This window comes from Sceloporus occidentalis, unplaced genomic scaffold (genome assembly GCF_023333645.1).
Source record: "Sceloporus occidentalis isolate IW3139 unplaced genomic scaffold, rSceOcc1.0.p SCAF_32, whole genome shotgun sequence".
In the NCBI taxonomy this organism is placed as follows: Eukaryota; Metazoa; Chordata; class Lepidosauria; order Squamata; family Phrynosomatidae; genus Sceloporus; species Sceloporus occidentalis.
The window spans coordinates 5555245-5571415 of NW_028317012.1; the positions used below are offsets into that span (position 1 = coordinate 5555245).

A 16171-nucleotide genomic window follows, 5' to 3' on the forward strand; every position below is an offset into this window, starting at 1 on the left:
ACCTCTAGGCAGATGCTCTCAAACCCACTAAGCTAAAGTGAGGTTAAATCAGATTCAGTATGATTTATTAATTAATATTAAGTTATATAATATTAATAGATTAGAAATAATTTACTTATATATTATGTATTATAGATAGAAGAATATAGATTATGAATTAGAATTTAGAATTAGAATTACTTGTATTATAGATTAGGAATTAGAATTTATTTATAATATATTATAGATTAAGATTAAAGAAGATTAGAATTATTTTAGTACTACAGCTAGTAGCTTGAAGCTTTGCTTAGTACAGTTCGTCACAGTCAATTTTTCTTGAGAAAAATTAGAAATAAAATAAAATGTCACAGCAAAACAGTTAGCTTCACTGCTTGCTGAACAAAAACACACAGCACTTATGCGGCTGCACTCACTAGCCCAACAAGTTCACTTCACTGATGGACTGAGGTGAGCAAAACAAATGAAATAAAATGAAAGATTATTAAGAAAAATTGACTTGGTCTCTTGCTGTTGCTAAAACAAAGCACAAACTATAGAGCTGCAGCACCAGTACTAATAAGATTAGCTGAACTATACGCTAATAGTAATTAATTAATATTATTTTTATTTATAGCTAATTTAATTAACTATTAAGATAAGAAAGAATTATAGAATTATTGATATTACTGATTTTAGATTAGACACTAGTAGATGTCTTGAATGTCTGCAGTACACTCTACACTAGTATACTATTACTAACTATAACTGACAAATATATATATATAATTTTATAATGAATTCAATTATTAATTATATTAATTAATATTACTGATTTTAAATTAGACACTAGTAGATGAATGTCTACAGTACACTCTACACTAGTATACTATAGTATATATATATATATGACAAATATATATATATATATAATATAATGAACTATTAAATTATAGACTCTATTAAATTATTATTTATAAATTCTATTTAATTTATTTAAGCAGGACAGGCAGTAGGCACTAGTGCCAGCCCAGGGCAAGGGCACCCCAGTGCCACTGAGACACTGGGTGCACTGTCAACTCAACAGCACTTACACTACAGTTGATGACAAATTAAATAAAAAAAATAATTAAATTAATCAAATTATTATTATTATTAATTATATTAAGTAGCACTGAAGTGAGGATGAAGTACACTGTGAGAAATGGCAGGCTAAGGCTTACCAGTCTCACACAGAACAGAACAATCTCTCTGTAACGCTCGGATGCAGCACAGCAGTGTTGCCAAAGCAGTCACAGCGAAAAATGAATGGATCTCTCAGGCAAGCTCTGGTCTTATAAAGGCGCCTTCAGAATTCAAAAAACAGCAGCACAGGCATTGGACGAGACCCTTAGCGTGACGTCACAAGAGTGAGCTGATTGGACAGACGAGATCAGCTCACTCCTGTTTGAAATTTTGGCGGCTGCGCGGCAAAAACGAAGACGATCACGAAGAATCTTCGATTCTTCGTGGTTGTGAGTCTTCGTCTTCTCCTACGTTTTGCCGGCACTGTATTCTCTTCGGCGTGTCTTCGGAACGAACAAAAAAACTGCCTCTTCGTGCTCGTTTTCATGTTCGCCCGAAGACGAATGCGCAAGTCTAATGTCTATTAAAAAGTTTGGTGAAGGAGGGATATTGTTCTGGGGCTGTTTTTCAGAGTTTGTGCTTATTCACCATATGAGCACAGCACTCCAAACTGTCTTTGAAAAACTCACGTTTGTCTCTGTTGATCATTAGCTCAAACTCAGATGTAACTCACTGTAAGACAGCTTCAAAATTTTTTATTTATATATATATATATATATATATTGAAACAGCATCTAAATTCAGGCTGGATTTCAAGTTGTAAATATGCCTGGTGAAACTTAGTTTTTGTATATTTTGCCCCCTCCCCTTGTTAGAGACCTAGAAAGTTCTACTGTAAATGGCAGTCGGCACTGGTCCACTGGGAACTGGTCTACCGGGAGCTGTAAGTTTAGAACAATTTGAAATCGCCACACCGGTAATCTTTGCAATTCCTCTTCTACTTTTTTCCGTATTGCAAAAGGTGCAGAGCAAAATATTTAGGTTCAGAACTTTTGTAATCCCATTCAAGGCCACTAGAGGAAAGCCAGCTCATTGTATGTTCACCCCACCACCCAGTCCCCTCTTTAGTATTGATTTCTGTGATGCCTCCAGACAGCACCCTTTTGTATACACATTGTGTATTTATGTCCCAAAGCCAGCCCCCCTTTAGTATTATGTCAGCCGTGGCACCTAGATTGCGTCCACAGGACTTGTCTAGCACCCAGACTGGAAGCATAGGATTTACCATCCTTCCTGCCTCCCTGTGACAGCCTCCCTGTGACATATTCACCTCAAACAGCCTCCCTGTGCCATGCTTCCCCCCACTTACACATCCATGCTATCACACACATATTTATTTGCTCATTCACAAATACTAATTCACTCATCCACAGATACTTATTCACAGATACTCATTCACAAATATTCCCTCATTCAGATACTCATTCATATACCCTCACCGACCCCCTTACCTGAACTGCAGATCTCTTGGTGCCGCTCACGCATGGGCTGCTGCTTCCCTCTGTGTTACACTCTGTACGGACAACTTTGGCGGTACAAGAGATGTTGCTTGTACAGGTAAGCAGCAGGCCCCTGCGGAAGTGTTCACGGGGGTCACCCGGGCCCCCTAGAGTGGTGGGCCCCGTCTCAGTTGCGACCGCGGCCCTTTTTGCCTTCAGGCCAGACCAAAAGATTGTGTGCGTCTTGTTTGGCTGGACTTTCTGTTGTCTGTTTCTTAATGTACCTAGGATACGTGTGCTGAGAAGCAAATCCATTTGGTGTGACTAAGCTTTCCACACTGAAGTGGAAAGCTTGAAATGGCATATGCTAGCCATGTGTCTCTTGTCCCCACATTGAAAACATACTGAACAATAGGTTGATGTCTGTGAAAAATGAGCATTTCATAGTTGATAATGTGGCTGTTGCATAGATATTTTGAAAATGTATCTATGTCAATTAGATGACTGTGGCTATATCAGCAACATGTTTGAAGGTTAAATGTTCCTCAGTCACAAGTCATTTCTAGGCTGCTATGTCTGCCAGGCCTATAACAAACTTATCCCACATTGCGGTCAGCAAACCTGCAAAAGCAGCCTAGTTTCCTGAGATTTACTACCTGTGTTTTCACATGCTCACTGGGTAGTTTTAGCTTATTAAAGTTGGGGCTCTCTGGTATTTCTAGTGGTTTCCGTAGTAATCTCCCAGTGGCTTGGATGCTGACTTTTCTGGTGACAGTAAGTCCTGCAAAACACTAAGTAGCCCAATAGTTGTAAGAAAAACTGTCACTTTCTTCACTGCTGCAATATTGTTCAACTCAAGCATCACATTTATTAATGTATGGGATGCTGCCTATCAGAGTCATTGTTGAGTCAATGATTTTGTTGTTAGCAGTGTATGGTCATCTTGCTTAAGGTGGTCTGATTAAACCACACTAAGTCTGTAGTACTTCAGAATTTATTAAGACTGTTAGAAGTCGTACATTTAAACCTCGTAGAATAGTCTGGGGCTTAGATTAGTTGTGCAGCTTGCATCCATTCATGAGTATCCCACTTTTCTTTACATGGGCTGTTACAGTACTAATCAACCACTTTACAGTTACATATACACACAGGAAGAAATCAGTCAGAAATGCACCCTGTTTTTAGCCCTGGATGAGCCTGAAGTAACCTTACAGGGCCTGTTTCTCTAAAATACTGATTAGGCTGTAGGGTTGCCACCTACCTAGCAAAATTCTGCCCATAGTTGTGGGTCGGTGAAGGTGGATCCACAAAAGGGGCAAATGTTGCATGAACCTACAAGATTGAGCTTCAGGCTCCTAAGTACATGTACTCCCTGACAGTGGTACATCACAACCCCATCATTAGATGAGCCAGATGCAGATAGTGGTACAGAATGACATCTGTTAGTATATAGTGATCCAGACACTGAGGGTACTACAGTATAATTCTTATAATTAAATAGTGATCCAGACATAGATTGTGATACACCAAGACTGTGGTACAGCATAACTCCCACTGAGCCAGGCACTGATTGTTGTACACCTTAACTCCAGTCACTATATAATGAGCCAGTCATTGACAGTCATGCAGTAGAACTCTCATCTCCCATCATCATCGTCATCATTTTTGTTTTCATTTCTTAGCTTTTTCACTCTCAATCACACTACTCATTCTCTCACACTCTGCCTCACTCTCTCATGCTCGCTCACTCTTACTCACACTCTCAGTCTCTCCCTTAATGCCTGCCTATCTCCTCTGTTGACATCTTCATGCCCCTGTCTACTTTTCCAAAGCTCCGCTTCTCTTTTTCCTCCCACCTGATTTTTTTCTGTCCCATCACATATTCACTTGTCTTCACTTTTTCATTCTTCTCCTTATATCCCTCTGTATCTGTCTTTTTTTCTCTTTTGATTTCTCTCCCTCTTCATTTTAATTCCCTTTTTACCACCTCTTAACCTTTTCTTTTTTCTCTCCCTCTTTTTATTCTGTCTTCTCTCATTTCTTTGTTTCTTCATCCTTTTTTCTTCTTTCTCCTTCATACCTATCATACCTTTCACCCATGACACCTTACTCCTTTCCCCCCTCTAACCTTGAGACCTAGTATCTCCAGCAGATGCAAAAGGCAGTTGGCATGCCAAAATAGAGACACTCGGATGGGAGGATGCGAGAGGTGGTAGAAGGATAGATTATCCCTCATCTGTGTCTCTATTTGTAATAGCAGTTAAAGAGGGAGCTCTGCCCTTTTGAGGGACTCTGTTTACTGGTCCCCTCATTGCAAGAAATCCCAGCCGGGTGGCAACCCTTATGGTAATTGAAGACTTTATCGACAGCAGGGGCAGTCCTCAAGGGTCATTTCTAATGCTGAGCCAAAAAGCTTAAGTGAAAGGTCAAGTGGGCTGCTGGTATCATAAATATATGTGGTGCACTTGGGGGAAAAAAGTGTATTTGATACATTTAGAAAGAGAAAATATTTTTTATTTATTAAATAGAAATCAGCCAAGATACAATGGTCTGTGTAACTAAAAAACTTGGACCAGCGCTGGTATGAAACAATCCAGGGGCTGCATTGAATGAAACTTTAAAGGTCTGTCATGTCAACTATTTCATCTCAATGTAATTTCAGAAGTCTGTCAGTGTCTTTACTGAACATTGTATGTTGGTGTAGCCAAATACCTGGTGTCTATAGCCTCCAAGTGCTTATTATTATCGATAAGCCAGTTTTAAAAACCCAAGAAATTAGTGTTTAAACATTAGCAAATGTGTTAAGTGCAAGTAGAAACTGTGGTTTAGCTCTAAATTATTATTGCAGTCCAATAAGTTGCTATAAATATGTCATAAAGTCATAAGGGACCCAATATGTTTTTCAGCAGTGCCGTATAACTTTAAACTTTTTTCATTTTAATAGTTTCATATATTTTCCATGATTAATGATTCTCCAATTTATATCTTCACTCTTTGAATCTATAGGTATATACACTATGTGTTTGATCTTGGAAATGGTCCCTCATTGATGAAGGGGAACTCTGAACGACCTCTGAATGATAATCAATGGCACAGCGTAGCAGTGTCCCGAGATCCTGGTAATGCTCATACACTAAGAATTGATGGAAGAACAGTTACACAACACTCTACAGGAGCAAGTAATTTGGATTTAAAAGGTGAGAAAGCACATGAGGTCTTCTGCTCTCATACAATATACTAATGTGTCTATTACACAATTTGAAAAACTAAACTAATCATTGTGGAATGTGTTTATACAAACTATGCTTTCTGTATATACAGTGAGATTAGAAAGATTTGTTGCACACATAAACAACACTGTCTTTAATACTTTGTATGTGTCATCATTCGTTTTTCTGGCACTGCAATGGTTAAAATAAACAGAATATATTCTTAGTGTTTAGTACACCACATTCTCCTGTGGTCATTGCCTTTTAGTTTGTAACTTAAACTCAATTTGTGACATAGCGTATGCTGTAAAGGATAAATGAATTGTTATGAAATGTTAGATTTTGGATAGTTAGGAGAAGTGGTGCCAAGCCTACAGACTCTTAAAGGTACACTCCATCAATCAGGTAGACCTTAATGCATATGTGTGTCACCTTTAAATGAATGTTTTGTTTGTGTGCTTATAGCGCAAATGCACGTAGGATATATCAACATCTCTTTTTATGCATTTCAATGTGCCCCTGTCCCTCCCCACCAAGCTCCTGGGCTTGCAGGAGATATGTTTAGTAATTCGTTACCAGTGTGCATACCTGGAAATTTTGCCTCCCCTGGGTCTGTCCTTGCTATTTTTCTTGGGCAGACAAGTATTTTTTAGACTCGTCCATGCCACACCCACTCTGAGGATTCAGTTCTATTTGGGGATAGTCCTAAGCAACTAGCCCTACCCATCTCATGGCTAACTACACCCCTCACATTGTTAGCCTTGTCCATGCCCATGATTAGCCCTGTCCCCTTGCAAAGCCACTACCTTAGAAGAGGGAGAGCTCTATTCTGCCTGCCCAGGGGATTTCCCAGGTATGCTAGTTGCACAAACAGTATACTCACCACCAGCCAGCTCCAGTGTTGACTTGAATAAGAGTTCCAGAGGGTATAACAAACTCCCTCATGCGCATGCGCATTCCTGCCAATGAGTAGCTGCTAGGAGTAGACAAAACTGGTGCTAAACACAGACACCAGAGGGTGGTACACTTCTGCTTTAGAACTGCAGTATTTTAGCAAGGTAAGTACAATGCATTGTTTGTTTTTTGGTGGGGCTGTATGAGACATTACACTGTCCATTTAACCTTTTCTGTACCAAAGTTTTTCAGTGAATAAAGATTTAGTTTGAAATCATAGAATCACACAAAAATAAAGTAACTTTGCTTAGAACGTCTCCTACAGAGTAGGTGCCACTTATGAACAATTACCCAATTTTTGTTCAGTAATATCCCCTGATTATAGGCATACCCCACATGAATATTTTTATGTTCTAGAGGGCAACACCTATCCCTTACATTGTACCCTATATGGTAGTTTTTAATACTTCTTGCTTAAGAAGGGGGTAGTTAAGGTTAGGGGGTAGTGAATGGTGGGGGAGGTGTCATTTTTACTTATAGTGCTAGGACTGGAATGGCAGGGCTTTTTTTAGATTTTTTATTTTTTTTGTTAGTGCAATATGTATATCTATTGTAGATCTTAGTCATGTGAAAAAGAAAGTACACCCTCTGTGAATTCTATGGTTTTACATATTAGGTACATATAACCTCAGATGAACAACAACATATGACATATTACATTTATTCAACAAAAATAAAGTAAAAATTGAGAAAGTGTGAAAAAAAGTGCACCTTTTGATTTAATAGCTTGCAGAAGCACCTTTAGCAGCAATAACTTGTAATAATTTTCTGTATGACTTTTTCAGTCTCACATTGCTGCAGAGGAATTTTGGCCCACTTTTCTTTACAATGTTTCTTAAGGTCATTGAGGTTTACGGGCATTTGTTTATGCACTGGTCTCTAAAGTTCCTGCCAAAGCATTTCAAATGTGTTGACATCTGGACTTCTACTGGGCCATTGCAACAACTTGATTATTTTATTTTTCAGCCATTCTGTTGTAGACTTCCTTGTGCTTGGAAATATTGTCCTTTTGCATGACCTTTAGGTGCAAACTTTAGGTGTCAGACACATGGCCTCACATTTGACTCTAGAATACTTTGGTATACAAAGAAGTTTATGGTCCACTCAATGACTGCAAGGTCCCCAGGTCCTGTGGCTTCAAAACAAGCCCAAATCATTACCTCCCCACCACTGTGATTGACGGTTGGTATTAGCTGATATGGTGTGGTTTTCACCAAATGTGCATTATGGCCAGACATCTCCTTTTTGGTCTTATCCGTCCAAAGAACATTGTTCCAGAAGTCTTGTGATTTGTTCAGATGCAACTTTGCAAACTTAAGACATGCTGCCATGTTCTTTTTAGAGAGAAGAGGCTTTCTCCTGGCAACTCTTTCAAACATACTATAGTTGTTCAGTCTTCTTCTAGTTGTACGTTCATGAACTTTAACATTTAACATGCTAAATGAGGCCTGTCTGAGATGTAATTTTTTTTTTTTTTTTTGCAATTCCTCTGAGCATTGCACAGTCTGACCTTGGGTGAATTTGTGGGAACTTTCACTCCTGGGAAGACTGGCAAATTGTCTTAAATGTTTTCTGCTTTTGAATAATCTTTCTTATTGTAGTATGGTTAAATTGTTTGGAAATGGCCTTATAACTTTTCCCAGAATGATAGGCAGCAACAAAGATAATTCCTGACGTCTTTCCTCCTTGGCATTATGATAACACACAACTGAATGGCCCAGATCAGCAACTGCTAAAACTTTGGCTTTTATACAGGTGATCAATTAATCAAGGACGATTAGTAACGCCTATCTGCTATTCTGCATCTAAATTCTTATGAAAGCAGTCAGTGTGTACTTAGTTTTTCACACTTGGCTTCTCCATTTTGGCTTTATTTTTGTTGAATAATTCATGAACAGATAATTGTAATTTCGTCATAAGTGAAACCATAGAATTCGAAGAGGGTGTACTTTCTTTTTCACACGACTGCATGCAGTCAGCCAGTGGCTCACACCAAGCACACATGATTGGTAGGCAGGAAGCCTGGCTTCTGCTGAGAGTGAGAAGTCAAGGCTGTCAATACACAGCCGGACCTCCCATGCAGCGGCAGATGGGGTTTTCTTCCACTGTGAGAAATGCATGACCTACAGGGTAATCTTTGCACAAGTTTTGCACAATTGTACCTGTATAAGATTAATGAAGGAGTTAAACAAAAATTGCAAAATTTTAAGAGAATTTGAGAGACGTTTGTAAGGAGTAAGTAGCGAGGGTGTGATTGAGCCCTTCCTGAAGATATATTTAATAGTACGTCACAAATTTCTGGTGGTTGATATTAAGAACATCCTGTTGCTTTATACATTGGAGGGATAGATCCCTGTTAGTGTATGTGAAGTCAGGCTTTCAATCTGCATAGTGTCCCCTCTGCTAGCTGAGGCTAAATTATTTCGCCCCAAGCTGAGTTATCGAGTGAGCATTGTCTCATTCAGAGGATTTAAATGCCTGAACTTCCAATAGGGCAGGGGTGTCCAACCTGTGGCCCCCCAGCTGCTGCAGGACTACATCTTCCATACTCCTCTGCCAGGTCCTTAGCTGAAAGAGCATTATGGGAGATGTACTCCTGCAGCAGCTGGAGGGCCGCAGGTTGGACATCCCTGCAATAGGGCATTCCCTTTTGGGGTCTCCTGATTCTGATGGAGTCCCAAACGGTTCTGTAGAGACCACAGTCTAGTCTCAGGTTCCCTTTTCAGTGTGATCAGGAAAGCACACTGTACATCAATAATTGAAAATCCTAAGTCTACAAGATGTATTCAGGACATGTATATAAGTATATTTCATTTATATAATTTAAATAGGTAAAACACTGAAATGACAAGGTTTATTGTTCAAATTGTTTCACTACTAAGTTATGGGTTATTACTCAGTACTTGATTTTGAACAAAGGTTATATTGATTTCTTGATTTTTCCCCATATCTAATTTGCACGTTATTTTTTTCTGCTCTGGTAATGTAGAGGTTTTTTTGTAACCAAACCTAATGCAAAATAGTTAAAAATAAACAGAGACTTAAAAATTTCTGGATAAGGCATGGCCTTTGTCCCCTCCTCGTTACCCAGCTTTCATGCTTGAAGGATGGAGGATAATACAAGAAATAAATGAGGGTCCCAAGGGACTGAGGCAGGGGTGGGGGTAATGTTCCCTCCAAACATCTTAACAGCCACCCCAGTCCTGGTGCTCAGTTGGATTTTTTAACAAAGAAAAAAAAAACACGCTGCCTTGTACTGCCTACTGTGTTTTTAAATCCAGTCACCTAATGTCCTAATTATAAAGTATGGTGAAAAATTTACTTTTACTCATCTACAAAGGCTCATGAAAAACAAACTGCTTAATAAATTCTAATATTTGTCCTGAGTTTAGAAATACCCTATGTTTTTATGTTTTTGTGCAAGTTATAGGGCAATAAGTACAAGTAGCATATTGCTATTCCAAAATCATTTTTTTAAATCTTGTAATCCTGTCCCATATTCTATTTGGGGAATCATTTTTAAATGTAGCATTTTGATGTTTAGTTGTCCTGTGTCCCTGCCTAGGACGATGTCCAGATATCCCATCTTTGAACCTGGGCAATTCCATATATATATTTGAGAACTAGACATCCCAGGGTATTTCAACTATTTCCTGCACTAATTCTACAACCAGCCTTTATCAGAGGTTTTGGTAGTCATTTATTTTGGGGGGGTTTCACACACACATTGTACTTTAGGAATGAATTTACAGCTCCTGGTATATGTCACTGACTAACAACACAACAATATGTGTTCAGCAACTTCTCCTGAGCACAGCAATTACCCATGCATAGGTTTGTCGGGTTGTTTGGGGCTTAAAGGCAACATTTGGGAGGTGTGCACATTTTTTTTACATTTTGACATCTGTTCTGTCTCACCCATGTCCTATTTGGGACATATTTGAACCCAGCCAATTCAATTTACCCCATCAAACCATACATTTTATACTATAAATTTTACTAGTCACATTGTTTGATTTTTTTAAATCAATGTCTCAAACACCCTTCACATTTGATCGGATATGTTCACTTCCTCAGGGCTAACATGCAAATCAAATAATAATAAAACAGCTACAGCCTATATACATATATCCCTCTCCAGTAGTCCATCCCAATCAAGTCCTTTAAATCATGAACATGACATGGTAATAACCCAATTTCATTTAATCTATTTACTTTCATTGTGTTGTATATTAAAATGTACCTGATTCTGTTGAATGTTACCTCCCCTAGCCTAACTGGTGTGTCATGTTGTGACTGGTGGTACAGTTCTGTGAAAGACTTGCCCCATAGGAGCATTCTTTACTCTGAGAACTGGGGCAGCTACCGACATAGCTGAGCGGTTTAGAATGCAAGGTAGGTGGCAATGTTGACCAGGGTGCTCCCAGTAGAACCAGGTTCCTAGCTGGAGTTTCTGTCTCTGCTTTCTTCTCATTTCCTGGTTACAAGAATAGTTCAGCAAGGCCCTTCTGAAAAGCAAGCACTGGTTCCTGTTCCCAGCGAGCGGTAGATGAAGGTGTTTTTTTTTTTTTTCTCCAATCTCCCTTTTCCCAAAAGGTTAAGGGTGTTAGACTTATTGTTTACCTTTGCTAGATCAATAAGTTTTTTGAGGCTGCCAAATGCACTTCATATGTACTGTTGATCTGATAGATACCTCCCAACATGTTTCGGACAAGGACATCAAAGATTCCTGTGAATAGCAGTTCCCTGGGACAACTATAGCCAGCAACTTTAACGTTATCCTTTCTTTGCAACTTTTTTTTCTTCCTTTTTATGCACTTCTTCTCTTAGAATGTGTTTCAGAGAGGACTGCTCAGTGAACAATGTGAATGTTGAGAGATAGCTATTTACTTGGAATTGCCCCCTCCATAATGAAAGGGAGGGGAGTGAGAGAAAGAAGAAAAAAAGGGTTGGGTGGGAGTTGGTGGAGATGGACACAGTGCGCTCCCCACCCCAGACCAAACCATCTACTAAGTGAAGTGGAAGAATCTAAGGACTAGCCACAAATTCAAGCCAATAATGGTATTTAACCCAATTTTATGTGTGCCTACCCTACAATACTGTATTGCATAATGTGTCTTGTCAAATACAATGGTTATGTATTGTGCACTACATATATCCAATTCTAATTTTGTTATACCCCTTGACTATATCTTTTGTAAGAAGTACTGCTCAAATCATTGGCACTATATAAATATATAAAAATACTGTAGTTTGGTAGTGATCTTGGGCAGTTCATTAGGGTTTTGGCACCTTAGTTCCCAGATATTTTAGACTTTATTTGGGGAAGGTCACAAAGCAAGGCACATAAAGACAAGGTTTGACAAGGGTGGTGTGCAGGAATTCGAGTGGCTTGCACAGAGCCCTGAACTTAACGCCATTGTACACCTTTGCAATTAATTGGTATGTCGATGCCAAGCCTTTTTTGTCCAACATCCGTGCCTGACCTCACAAATGCTGTTTTGGCTGAATGGGCTCAAATTCCCTTAGACACACTCCAAACCTTTGTGGAGTGCCTTCCAAGAAGAGTAGAGGCTTTCATAGCTGCAAGGGGAAGGAATTAAATTCAAATTGTTGTCCATGATTATGGAATGTGATATCCAAGAAGCTTAGGTACACTGATCAGCCATAACATTATGACCCACTGTTAGTGGGTGGAATATATGAGACAGCAAGTGAACATTTTGTCTTCAAAGTTACATCAACTTAGAGCAGGAATCTGAGCGACTTGACAAGGGCTAAATTGTGATGGCTAGACGACTGTGTCAGAGCATCTCCAAAACTACAACTCTTGTTCCCGGTCTGCTCTGGTCAGTACCTATCAAAAGTGGTCCAAGAAAGGACAAGTGGTGAACCAGCGACAGGGTCATGGGCAGCCAACTATAGCTCAAATTGCTGAAAAAGTTAATGCTGTTCTAATAAAAAGATGCCAGAACACACAGTGCATCACAGTTTGTCGCGTATGACACCCGTCCACTGCTGAAAACACCTACAATGGGCACATGAGCATAAGAACTGGACAATGGAGAAATGGAAGAAAGTGGCCTGGTCTGATGAGTCATGTTTTCTTTTACATCACGTGGATGGCTGGGTGCATGTGCTTCACTTACCTGGAGAATACATGGCACCAGAATGCTTCCATGGAGGCCTCGCAACTTACAGGACTTAAAGGATCTGCTGCTAACATCTTGGTGCCGGATACCACAGCAGAGGTTTAGTGGAATTCAAGCCGGGTCATGGATTTTTTGGTGGCAAAAGGGGGACCAACACAATATTGGGCAGGTGGTGATAATGTTATGGTTGATTGGTGTATGTGTGGGGGTCAGGTGCAGTGATGTACCCTGGCCTAGACAGACTTCAAATAGTGCTAGTTATGAGGAAGAAATTTGATCTTCCCAACCAGCCTATTTATGCTATGGAGGCTGTGCTGGGTCAGCACTGCAAATTGGGCACTGCCCTAGGTCAGGCTTAGGGCAGCCGGAAAGATAATTACATCACTGGTCAGATGTACACATACTTATAATCATATAGTGTATATTAAATTTTATGCAGGACTCTCAGTGTCTATATGTAAGGCTGCTAGTCACACTAGCGAGGTCTTTGATCGCAACGTGTTGTGCTAACAGTGTGTAGTGTGATACATTTTCTGGCAAAGTAGTAGAGGTAAATACGGGGCAAGAATTTATCAGTGAATGTGTATGTTTAATAATAAATGGCTCTTCTGTTTAAATGTTTCCCTTTGAACGTATTTGTTGTTTTTATTTTGTTGTCACATGTGTTTGTCTTCTAGAGGAAATAGCGTTTTAGTATTTTGTACATGTTAATTGTTTGCAAACAAAGGTTTAACATTAATTGCCTATTATATTTGCACCATACATATCCCTGTTACCAGGGGTAGATATGAAAAAGCTTTCTGCACTGTTGATACCACTGACTTCCTCAAGCTTTGAAATGGACTCTGGCTTCCAAGTATTATAGACTTCATCTACAATACTTGCATGCCTACTTTTGCGTATATATAATATCACTTCTGGAAATGTTGCTGATCTTGTCCAAAGTCTGCATTCATTTAGCATATACATACTTAGAACATTGCAGGGTAGGTTTCTTTTCTGGGGAAGGGGTTTTGCATGTAGGTGTGCACATACGTCCATGTTTCTACAGTTTCCCGTGCAGCTGGAAATGTGCCCCCACTTATTGATGCCCTTAGTTGCACGAACATTACCTGTTTCTTTGCTCTTCTTCAAAAGACCTTGGGCAACGATTGCCTCCTAAGCTTAAATGGTGTCGCTGAAATGTAGGATGCATTCAGCGTCACCGGAAACCCAGAGCCAGGACGTGCTGTAACTGCTCTGGACAAGCGCCACTGCGGCGTCCTTTAAAAAATAAACAAGCTTCCAAGGTTCTCTCCAGGTACTGAATTTAACCATGCAAGTCAATGGAGCCCAGCTTTATTATCACAATGTGATTAGTAAAATTAATTTAAAGAAAAAAAAAGAAAAATAGTTTTAAAAAAAATGATAACCTGTAAAAATAATTCACCACTGATGTCACCATCAGGGGAAACTTCCAGTTCCAACAAAATGTAAAAAAATAAATATATATAATTTAAATTGTTCTACTGATTGTAACAGCGCTGCAGAATCTGCCAGCGCCTCTATAAATAAATGTAATGTAATATATATATATATATATATATATATATGTATATACATACATTTATGAGCATGTCCTAAAATTAGCACTTTATCTTCACAAAAATTTTACATGGAAAGAGTTCAAATACTGGCAAGCTAAATGCCCATGGGGTGTATAGTTTAAAATGCATGATTTGATGAGGTAAATCGAATTGGCCAGGTTCAAAGATGTGGTCTTTTAGTCCCCAAACAAACCAACACACCAATGCATGAGTGGCATCACTGTACTCAGGAGATGTTGCTGAACACATATTGGGATGTTGTGGTGGCAGTGACATATACCAGGAGTGGTAAATTCATACCGGATGTAAAATGTGTGTGTAGGAAAAAACACAAAGAATTACTTTCATAAAGTTTGACAAAGACTGGTGTTAGAATTAGTGCATGGAAATAATTAAAATACTAGCATTTGAAAGTGTCTACATTGGAGTGTCTAGTTTTCAAAAATGTATGGTTTGATGGAGTAACTTGCATTGGCCCGGCTTCAAGAATGTCCCAAATAGCATGAGAAATAGTAAAATCTATTTAGCAGGTTTTTTCATTCCTTTTTTTTTTCTTGTTTTTTCACTATAACTTGTGTGGGTTCAGTAAATGAAAAAGTAGAAAAGTGCAGCTAAATACGGCACCGCAGACATTGTCACAAAGGGTGCAACAAATAAAATCAGCCATTGTCACAAAGGGGTTAACTTGATGATCCTTATCACTAGGGCTGCAACTAACGATTATTTTCATAATCGATTAGTTGGCCGGTTATTTTTTCGATTAATTGATTAATCAGATAAAAAAAATGAATGTACATTTTTCATTTATTTAAAATAACAAATTATGTTACATACAAACAGCAGAATAAAAAAACTTTGATAAAATGCATTTCTTGTCGTTATTTCCCAACCAGCCCCCCCAATTTATGCACATTTGAGCCCAGACATGCCATGCTGCCTCCCAGACATGCCACGCTGCCTCCCACATATGCCACTCCACGCTGCCTCCCAGACATGCCACTCTACTCTACCCCCACATATGCCACTCTACTCTACCCCCACATATGCCACTCTACCCCCACATATGCCACTCTACTCTACCCCCACATATGCCACTGTAGCCCCAGATATGCCTTATACACCACTTTGTCCTCCCCAGACATGCCACACCGCCCTCCCCACATATGCCTTATATACCCTATGTGCCTTAAACCCCCAGATATGTCACTCCGTCCTCCGCAGATATGCCTTATACCCCCCAGATATCTCATAGTCCCCTCACAGACCCGTTCACAGCACACTGACACCATACTTTTATAAATAAGTAGTGGGTTAATCTTCACTGCCCCCAGGATTTTAAAGACCCCATCAACCACAGCTGCCCCTAAAGACCCCATCAACCACAGCATCCCCTAAATTAACCCTAAATACCCCATTAACCACAGCTGCCCCTAAATTAACCCTAAACACCCCATTAACCACAGCTGCCCCTAAATTAACCCCTAAAGACCCCATCAACCACAGCTGCCCCTAAAGACCCCATCAACCACAGCATCCCCTAAATTAACCCTAAATACCCCATTAACCACAGCTGCCCCTAAATTAACCCCTAAAGACCCCATCAACCACAGCTGCCCCTAAAGACCCCATCAACCACAGCATCCCCTAAATTAACCCTAAATACCCCATTAACCACAGCTGCCCCTAAATTAACCCCTAAAGACCCCATCAACCACAGCTGCCCCTAAATT

The 16171-nt window shown here is 39.5% G+C and overlaps 1 protein-coding gene across 2 annotated transcripts in view; it reads left to right on the forward strand.

Moving 5' to 3' along the window:
• The window catches only part of LOC149298590 (neurexin-2-like), a 229574-nt gene that overhangs the window by 76194 nt on the left and 137209 nt on the right, over window positions 1-16171 (forward strand). For both annotated transcript variants that reach the window (XM_089487401.1, XM_089487402.1), the window contains one exon: window positions 5547-5737. In XM_089487401.1, the coding sequence (XP_089343527.1) occupies window positions 5547-5737 (191 nt within the window). The remainder of the gene's footprint in view (window positions 1-5546; window positions 5738-16171) is intronic.